We start from the raw sequence: 10,461 nt of genomic DNA on the forward strand, positions 1-10,461 counted from the left end.
AAGGGGAATTTAACCATGCACACGGTCCACAGGGTCAGTACACAGTACCGAATAAAGAGGGGTGACAGAAAGATTCGGGGCAGACTGGGGTTCTTTGAAAATAAATCAATGGTCAGCATTGTGGACTGGATAAAATGTGGGTGTGTGTATGCGTGTAGGTGTGTGTGTGTGTGTGGGGAGGGGGGGGGGGGGGGGGGGGGGGGGTGCGGTGCATGACGATGATGCTTTTTTTTGGGTGTCTTAGCGCTGTGCGTTGAATAACAGGTGTCCTTTGAGGTCATTGAAATGGTTTCATTTCTTATACTGTATATAATAGAGACAGGATAATGCTGAGTTGTTAGGTCTGTGTCTGAGCCCCCCCCCCCCCCCCCTCCTCTCTCCTCAGAGCCTCTGCTCCACTGCTACCATGCAGACCGTCAGAGCCGCCGACACCAATGAAGTCAACAAGCTAATATTCAGAGAGATGGACAATGATCGAAAGGTATGACACAGCTGTGACATCAGTAACTCCACCCTCAGACTCCTAACCTCCACCCTCACACTCCTAACCTCCACCCTCACACTCCTAACCTCCACCCTCACACTCCTAACCTCCACCCTCACACTCCTAACCTCCACCCTCACACTCCTCACCTCCACCCTCAAACTCCTAACCTCCACCCTCACACTCCTCACCTCCACCTTCACACTCCTAACCTCCACCCTCACACTCCTAACCTCCACCCTCAGACTCCTAACCTCCACCCTCACACTCCTAACCTCCACCCTCAGTCTCCTCACCTCCACCCTCAGTCTCCTCACCTCCACCCTCACACTCCTAACCTCCACCCTCACACTCCTAACCTCCACCCTCAGTCTCCTAACCTCCACCCTCACACTCCTAACCTCCACCCTCACACTCCTAACCTCCACCCTCACACTCCTAACCTCCACCCTCACACTCCTCACCTCCACCCTCACACTCCTAACCTCCACCCTCAGTCTCCTAACCTCCACCCTCAGACTCCTCACACCCAGGCTGCAGCTCTGCTGGCCCACCATGTCCTTGCTCCTCCTCAACTTTGTCGGCGCAAATGAGGCAAAGCTAAACTTGTTTCTGCTCAAGCCGACAATAAAATACGATCTAATCTAAACTAATGACGTGGCCCGTTTCACCGTGCTAGTGGACATACAGTAGTAGGCCTTCCCTCCACACTAGTGGACATACAGTAGTAGACCTTCCCACCACACTAGTGGACATACAGTAGTAGACCTTCCTACCCTCCACACTAGTGGACATACAGTAGTAGACCTTCCTACCCTCCACACTAGCGGACATACAGTAGTAGACCTCAACACGTCAGACACGTGAGGGAGAAACATGTGGGCACCCCTAGTCAAAATGCCATTTACAATTAATATCTAAGTGAAAAGAAGCAAACCTAACCTCTAAATGGTACAAAGTTAAACATGACACATTTCATCACATTTTAAAGCAAGATAAAACATTTTTTTTTACTTTTTACAATTTCAAAATAATAAAACAAGGAAAATGGCCTTGTGCAAACATTTGGGAACCCTGTCAACTAACAGAAAAGGTCCGCCTTTTGACATCATTACCTCGTTAAAACCTGTGTACAAAAATACCTATATTTCATTTAATTGGTTAAATGTCGGCGTTGTGTCCGTTCAACACATGGCTCATTTAAATATGTACGACTCCACCGTAGCTAAAGGAATGACGTGTGGGGAAACTAAAGTGAGTAAAGATTTGTGTGAAGAAAAACAAACCCTGTAGATATGGAGATGGAGGTTATAAATCTCCAGAATAATGTCCAGCTACAATCGCAACAACATTCACAACATTTCTGGAGCCTGGTAGACCCAGAAAACTACATATTCACTAAGCAGCCCGGAAAGTATTTGCTTTATTTGTCTACATACCTTTGCGAATCAGCTTTTTTCTGATAGGAATGTAATGAAATCTACATTCTGAACAAGACTGAAAAATGAGCATTTAAATGACTCTATAAGAGTGAACCTAAGTGGATACACTCCAGCATACACAACTCTTGTAGACTCCATGCAGTGACAGTCATCTCACTAAGTGTAGGAATGAGTGAATGCACTTATTACACACATGCACAATATTGTTTTTAAGAGACAAAGACAAAAGAAGAAAAAAAGACTAATGTTTTCTGACTGAAAAGACTAGAAAAGGTGAATGCACTTATTACACACATTATTATGTGTATGGAGGTGATGTGATACATTGATATTATGGATACAGAAAATAAGTTTAAGGAGAAAAAAAAGTAGTAGGAAAAAGTAGTTTAAAAAAATAGTAATGTTTTCTATGGCTTTTGATGTGAATGAAGGTGATGTGATACATTGATGTATAGAATAATACTGCTACTACTATAGTGAGCTTACACATTGACATTTGAAACGAAGAATTTCAGAGTGTTTTGATACGTTATGTGAATGAATGTAAGTAATAAGATATGAGTAGCTCTCGGCCACTTACATTTTTTCAAAGTAGCTCTCAGATGAAAAAAGGTTGGAGACCCCTGCTCTAGAATGTCATGGTATCTGACATCCTTGGACAACTGTTTAGAGGAGCCCATGGTTTTTAACACCAGACACAACAGCCACCGCAGTCGGATACTTTAGAAGGCATGGAGTTACTTCAGAATATATAGGAATTATCCCTGGAATTATATTCACCTGACTCATTGAAGCCCTAACGAGTAAATCACCTTGGTCTGGGCCTTAGTAATCCTCTTCTCAAAAGGTAACAAAGAATAATCCAAAAGGGTATTCAAACTTTTGCACAGGGCCCTTTTCCTTTTTTTATCATTGAAAAAGTCTGAAAAAAAGAAACCTTGCTTGAAAATGTGCAGAAAGGTGTCATGTTTAACTTTGTAGCGTTTAGTGTTCAGGTTTGCTTGCACTGTAAGACTGCTCCCAACACCACAGTACACTTGATTAGTGCTCTAATTAGAAAGTGCAGTTGAGGACAGCTTTTAATCAGGCCTCCATTCTTCCTTCATCTCTTTAGGTTGTACTACAACTTGAAAAGAAGCTTTTTAATTATATCAACCAGGACGTTTTCCGGGAAAACAATGGGACTTCGGTAAGTCATCTGATCTTTATTCTACCTCTGTTGTGTTGGATTCCATTCATTTAATTTGTAATGCATAGGTCAGGACTGTTTCTGTTGAGGGCAACAAGAATGTGCAACGTTTCTAACACGTTGTCATCTTCCGAGGGAAGGAGGGCCAACGGAACAAGTGAATGAAAGACATTGATGTGATGCAGCTGCAGAATTTGATTTGAGGTTTTAGGGGTAGGTAAAAGGATTAGACAGGCAGGCGGACAGTGAGTGTCATTGTGACGGGGGCAGAGCTGAGCCGTACAGATGGGATGACGGATTTCCTCACGCTTCCTTAGCCCAAACACTCTCCTGGTTAGGGACGGGAACTGATAAGATGTTACTGATACCCATTCCATCATCGGTTCTGCTCATCGAAATAAGTCGGCCTACACAGGTTTTCAGCGTCAACGCAACTGTTTTTATTATCTGTATATCATCTGGACATAACATTTGAACATAAATACTAAATAAATAAATAGATAAATGTATTTATTTAATTTAGTAGTGTAGGATATTTACGGATGTGATGTGTGACAGATGTGTTGCTCGCTTGGGAAGCAGTGGCAATGGCACTTGTGCGTAGCGTGTTAAAAACTTGGCATTCCTGTAATTTTATCCCATGTTGCGTCGAAAGATATTTTAGCATATTGCTGGTCTTTCCACCCTTACTTGAAATGATCATTTTACCGATGTAGCAACATGTTGGAGGCTGTCAGCGCATGCTCAAAACATGCCGGCATCGCTAAGAGAATCAACAACCTCTGATGTTATTCATAACGACGCATCAGAGAATGTGTTACCGGTTCTCGACTGGAACCGGTTCTCGATTCCCATCCTTACTCATGAATGATGAATTTGCACGGCCTAGAAGATTATCCAAAGTGTCTGTCAGAAAACTTCAGATATATACTTCCATTTTAATAAGGCTGTTATTCTGCAGAGAGTGATGGAGAAAGCACCAGAACTTGTTGAGATTCCAATGGAGACAATAGTGACGTGTGTGTGTGTGTGTGTGTGTGTGTGTGTGTGTGTGTGTGTGTGTGTGTGTGTGTGTGTGTGTGTGTGTGTGTGTGTGTGTGTGTGTGTGTGTGTGTGTGCGCGCGCGTTAATACAGTAGCTGTGTGTGTGTGTGTCCGTTTTTATTAGTAGCTGTCTCTGTCGGTTGGTGTTTGTAGCTGTGTGTGTGCGCCTGTGTGTGAGCGTGTGCATGTGTGAGCGTGAGCGTGTGTGTGTGTGTGCAGCAAGGCTCAGGAGGCCTCCCCCCCTCCTTTCCACCCAGAGCTCAGCAAGATAAATGACATAATGGGGCATCTGAGATAATCTGCTGGTCATGGTCTAGTTAAACACACCATGTTATGATGCTTCTAAAACAAACTACCTTTCCAAAAGGATAAATGTCCCCCCCCTACGCCCCTCCTCTTGAAAAAAAAAAGAAAAAAAAAGAAATCCATTGCATCCTTCATCAACTACGAGACTTGTACTGGCTTGACAGAAATTTAATTCGAGCAGCAGCTCTCGAAAATAATTATTGTATTTTGAGAGGAGTAATCATTGGCCAGGACATGATTGAATGTGTCCATGCCTATTGACTTTTGCGATGATTAATAGTTTTGTTTAGTCGATATTCCCATCGAAATTGTATAATTAATTATCCCCGCTGCTGTCAGGCCGGGAGGATGGAAAGCCCTGATGAGTATTTGGGAAGATTACATTTTCCGGGACACTCGGGCGTCAAGGGGCGCACAGGGGCTTGCGCCGGTACGGGGGGGGCCGAGCCCCGTGGTGGAGGGTTCTGTGCAGACGCAGCCCCCCCTCCCCCCTCCCCACCATCCCCTGTCCAGCAACACATCCCCATCCGGTAGCACCCCCCCACACACCCACACCCCCCCCTCCATTGATTTTGTTTCAGTATCTCTTTATTGTAACTTTATCAGTGTGGTGCAGGGCAGACGAGGGCTGGGGGAGGAGGAGGGGGGGTTGGGGTGGGGGGGGGGGCCTGTTGCGAGTGATGAACTTTTCTGTCAGGGCGGCTGCTCCTCCTTGTCATGCTCCCAACGTCCCCGCAAGCATTACTCAAGCCGCAAGAGTTTTAGAGATTAAGGAAATAAATAAATAACCCCCTGCCCCCCCCAAACTTCTTTCATATTTTACCTGTCAATGGTCTTAAGTGGTTATACAGCGACCATGCTAAATAAAATGTGACCTTAGCGGACATATAAACCCTGCCGGGCTTCTGTGCTGTCTCTTAGCCTAGCGAGCGCTGCTCTGAATAGCCCCATAGTGTTTTTTACAAGTATTGATCTGATGGTGATGTATTAACCATACATGCATATATACATACTGTGCCTTGTTTGTCCTTTTGTACAGTATGTCTCCTAGCCATACAGTCCTTACACAGCTAACAGCCTGGAGAGACATCCAGTGTGGGGGAAATAAGTATGTGATCCCCCTGCTAATTTTGTATGTTTGGCCACTTCCAAAGAAATGAACGGTGTATCATTTTAGTGGTAGGTTTATTTTAACAGTGAGAGACTGAATATCAACCCAAAAATCCCAGAAAAACACATTATATAAAAGTTATACAGTCTCCGGACTTTAGTCCTATAGAACATCTGTGGAGGAGCTGAAGCTCCTATAGAACATCTGTGGAGGAGCTGAAGCTTCTATAGAACATCTGTGGAGGAGCTGAAGCTTCTATAGAACATCTGTGGAGGAGCTGAAGCTTCTATAGAACATCTGTGGAGGAGCTGAAGCTTCTATAGAACATCTGTGGAGGAGCTGAAGCTTCTATAGAACATCTGTGGAGGAGCTGAAGCTTCTATAGAACATCTGTGGAGGAGCTGAAGCTTCTATAGAACATCTGTGGAGGAGCTGAAGCTTCTATAGAACATCTGTGGAGGGAGCTGAAGCTTCGAGTTGCCAAGCGACAGCCTCCAAACCTGAAGGATTTGGAGAGGATCTGCAAAGAGGACCGGACCAGAATCCCTCCTGAGATGTGAACAAACCTGGTGACCAACCAAGAACCGTCTGACCTCTGTGCTGCCAACAAGGGTTTCTCCTGCAAGTTCTAACTCATGTTTTGCTAGGAGATCAAATACTTATTTCCCTCGATCAAATGCAAATCAATTTATAACTTTTATATAATGTGTTTTTTGGGGGATTTTTTGTTGTTGTTGTATTCAGTCTCTACCACTACAATTATAGACCGTTCATTTCTTAGTGGGCAAACTTACAAAATCGACAGGGGATCAAATACTTATTTGCCCCACTGTAGGTGTTACTGTAGAAGGTACACTGTAGGTGTTACTGTAGGTGTTACTGTAGAAGTTACACTGTAGAAGTTACACTGTAGGTGTTACTGTAGGTGTTACTGTAGGTGTTACTGTAGGTGTTACTGTAGAAGTTACACTGTAGGTGTTACTGTAGAAGTTACTCTGTAGGTGTTACTGTAGGAGTTACACTGTAGGTGTTACTGTAGGAGTTACACTGTAGGTGTTACTGTAGAAGTTACACTGTAGGTGTTACTGTAGGTGTTACTGTAGGTGTTACTGTAGAAGGTACACTGTAGGTGTTACTGTAGGTGTTACTGTAGGAGTTACTGTAGGTGTTACTGTAGGAGTTACACTGTAGGTGTTACTGTAGGAGTTACTGTAGGTGTTACTGTAGGAGTTACACTGTAGGTGTTACTGTAGAAGTTACTCTGTAGGTGTTACTGTAGGTGTTACTGTAGGTGTTACTGTAGGAGTTACACTGTAGGTGTTACTGTAGAAGTTACACTGTAGGTGTGACTGTAGGTGTTACTGTAGGTGTTACTGTAGGAGTTACACTGTAGGTGTTACTGTAGAAGTTACACTGTAGGTGTTACTGTAGGTGTTACTGTAGGTGTTACTGTAGAAGGTACACTGTAGGTGTTACTGTAGAAGGTACACTGTAGGTGTTACTGTAGGTGTTACTGTAGGTGTTACTGTAGAAGGTACACTGTAGGTGTTACTGTAGAAGGTACACTGTAGGTGTTACTGTAGGTGTTACTGTAGAAGTTATACTGTAGGTGTTACTGTAGAAGTTACTGTAGGTGTTACTGTAGAAGGTACACTGTAGGTGTTACTGTAGAAGTTACACTGTAGGTGTTACTGTAGAAGGTACACTGTAGGTGTTACTGTAGAAGTTACACTGTAGGTGTTACTGTAGGTGTTACTGTAGGTGTTACTGTAGGTGTTACTGTAGAAGGTACACTGTAGGTGTTACTGTAGAAGTTACACTGTAGGTGTTACTGTAGGTGTTACTGTAGGTGTTACTGTAGGTGTTACTGTAGGAGTTATACTGTAGGTGTTACTGTAGGTGTTACTGTAGGTGTTACTGTAGGAGTTATACTGTAGGTGTTACTGTAGGAGTTATACTGTAGGAGTTATACTGTAGGTGTTACTGTAGGTGTTACTGTAGGTGTTACTGTAGGAGTTATACTGTAGGTGTTACTGTAGGTGTTACTGTAGGAGTTATACTGTAGGTGTTACTGTAGGTGTTACTGTAGGAGTTACTGTAGAAGGTACACTGTAGGTGTTACTGTAGAAGTTACACTGTAGGTGTTACTGTAAAGGGAAAAAAAACAATGTTTCAGATATTCTAGAAGATTCTCCCTGGTCATGCAGCTGTTCTACCCACAGCCTAGGTAACATGGAGCAGAAGAACCTTCCGGGCTGTAGATGTGTGTAGTGTGTATTTGATGTAGATGTGTGTAGTGTGTGTTTGATGTAGATGTGTGTAGTGTGTATTTGATGTAGATGTGTGTAGTGTTTGTTTGATGTAGATGTCTGTAGTGTGTATTTGATGTAGATGTGTGTAGTGTGTATTTGATGTAGATGTGTGTAGTGTTTGTTTGATGTAGATGTCTGTAGTGTGTATTTGATGTAGATGTGTGTAGTGTGTATTTGATGTAGATGTGTGTAGTGTGTATTTGAGGTAGATGTGTGTAGTGTGTATTTGATGTAGATGTGTGTAGTGTGTATTTGAGGTAGATGTGTGTAGTGTGTATTTGATGTAGATGTGTGTAGTGTGTATTTGATGTAGATGTGTGTAGTGTGTATTTGATGTAGATGTGTGTAGTGTGTATTTGATGTAGATGTGTGTAGTGTGTATTTGTTGACCCTCAGCCCTTGGCCATCGCCCTATCCCCTGATAGTTTATCGTTTCCGCACGAAATAATGAAGATCTCGTAAAAAAAGAAGAAAAAATATGGCCCCCGCAATGAAAGCCAAGTGTGAGGTGTAAAAATCAAATTAAATGACCTTTCACCCCGGCGTTTATTGATGGCCTTTAATGGCAGCAGGGTGTTGTCAGAGGGGATGTTTGACAACGTGTAAATCAAAGCACAATTACGGCCTGCGGACAAGCGTCTGAGCTGGGGTAGAGGGACAGTCGGCCAGAGACCTCGCAGGTCCCCCCCCTCTCCACCCCCCCCCCCCCCGCAACTTCTGCCTTTTAACAATCACAGCCGGCGTGATTTAGGTGTGTGTGCTCATCCAAGCCCAAGTAAGAAATCTAGAACCTAGCCTGTTTTCCTTTTTTTTCCCCGGGAACTTCTTCATATTTTCCCCCTCCGTGTCGACGATATTGCCCCCCGAGCCATATCCTCCGGACCCTTGACAACTTCAAGGTCATTTTCCGGCTGACAAACTACTCACAGCTTCATAATGCCATGAGGCCTTGAACCAATATAAGCTAGGACTTCTTTTTTTTTTTTTTTACTGCTGACCTACCAGACCAGGAAATCATTATGCTTAATTGACCCCGGGATGAAATGTAGTGTGAAATCTCAGCCCTCTCTGTGGGTTTTCCAGTCACCTAAATTAATTACTCAACATTCACTTAGGACTCACACACACACACACACACACATCACAGAATCACACAATATGCTTCGTTGGAGGCTGGTTTAGCTCATGGAAACAAACGCACACACGCACACAGATATACACACGCATGCACAGTCATGGTTTCTTACGGTAGGGATAACACACACACACACAGTAATCGTCTGTGCTCTAACCCTACCCCACCGTTTAATCACTTTAAGTGTTAATTATTTGTTAGGAAACATTCACTATGCTACTATCTGTCTATCTATTTAATATGATCTAGTATCCATAAGTATAGGAAAGAGGAACCGTTTTTTTTTACTTATTTTAGCTTTTCGTGACGTTAGAATTATAAGGTTCTATCTCCATTTTTGGACAACATTTAGTTTTTTACCTAATCTGATTCATTAGGTGTTTATTAATGCCTGTGTGGTGTTATTTTTAAAATGTTGACATTTTTGAGTTAGTAATTCATAAAATACAAAGGTTCCATCTCACAAAACATAATGGAATGTAGAAACGTTGACGCTCAATATCTCTGAACTACCCTAAACGGAGATAGAACCTTATCATTCTAAGCTCACATTTTATCAAATGATTACTATAGGGTCAACTTGAATTAAATTTAGTTGTTTCTTCAGATTGGCTTTACCAAAACATAAGTCCCCTTATTTCAGTAAATGAAATGCATGTTCCATTGGATGTTGAAGCACCATCCAATTCATTTGGAGGCATTTCTCTACCCATCAGAATCCATTCAGCTGCCCCTCCCTCTACAGTAAATTGATGGAGATCAATTGGATTTAAAATTGATTTGGAAACGTTCCACTTTTTGACTCCCTAGTTGCTATGGGCAGTAATTTTGGGGTCATTGTCTCGCTGATGATCACCGTGTAATGAGACGGGAAACATTTACACAACAGACAATATGTTTCTATCCACTTCTAGAATTCATTCTGCTTCTGTCAGCAGTGACATCATCGATGAAGACAAGTGCGCCAGTGCCAGTGGCATCCGTCCACGCCCAAGACATAACACCATGTTTACAGATGAAAACGTCTCTCCCCTTTACTCCCTCCATCACTCTGGTACAGGTCCAGGACTCTGCAGGTGTTTTTTAAGGTGCTTTTTAACACCTTTTCCTTTTCCACCTCCTGGAGAGTGCTCCTGATTGTGGGACAGTCATTTGGGGGTTTTTATTAATCACGGTGAACATTCTTCTGTCATCCACTGTCGAGGTCTTCCTTGGCCTACCAGGCCATTTGCAATTGCTGAGCTCACCAGAGTTTTTCTCTTTTTGGAGGATGTTCTAACCTGTTGTTGTTGTTGTTGGCAAGCCCAAGGGGTATGTTTTTGATAGTTCATTTCTGATTTCTCAGCCCAATAATGGCTTCCTTGACTTGCAGTGACAACTCTTGTTGACAGACACTAACAGCAGACTCCAGAGCACCACTTAAAGGAGAGAATCGATAC

General features: G+C 43.0%; 1 protein-coding gene across 1 annotated transcript in view; it reads left to right on the forward strand.

Annotated features, from left to right (window-relative positions):
• inpp5a (inositol polyphosphate-5-phosphatase A) overlaps positions 1-10,461 on the forward strand; it is a 187,478-nt gene that overhangs the window by 152,554 nt on the left and 24,463 nt on the right. Inside the window, exons 9-10 of the mRNA XM_080537304.1 lie at positions 386-481; positions 3,041-3,115. Of these exons, the coding sequence (XP_080393430.1) occupies positions 386-481; positions 3,041-3,115 (171 nt within the window). The remainder of the gene's footprint in view (positions 1-385; positions 482-3,040; positions 3,116-10,461) is intronic.

The sequence above is a fragment of the Nansenia antarctica genome, assembly GCF_963989245.1.
Source record: "Nansenia antarctica genome assembly, chromosome: 1".
Classification (NCBI taxonomy): domain Eukaryota; kingdom Metazoa; phylum Chordata; class Actinopteri; order Argentiniformes; family Microstomatidae; genus Nansenia; species Nansenia antarctica.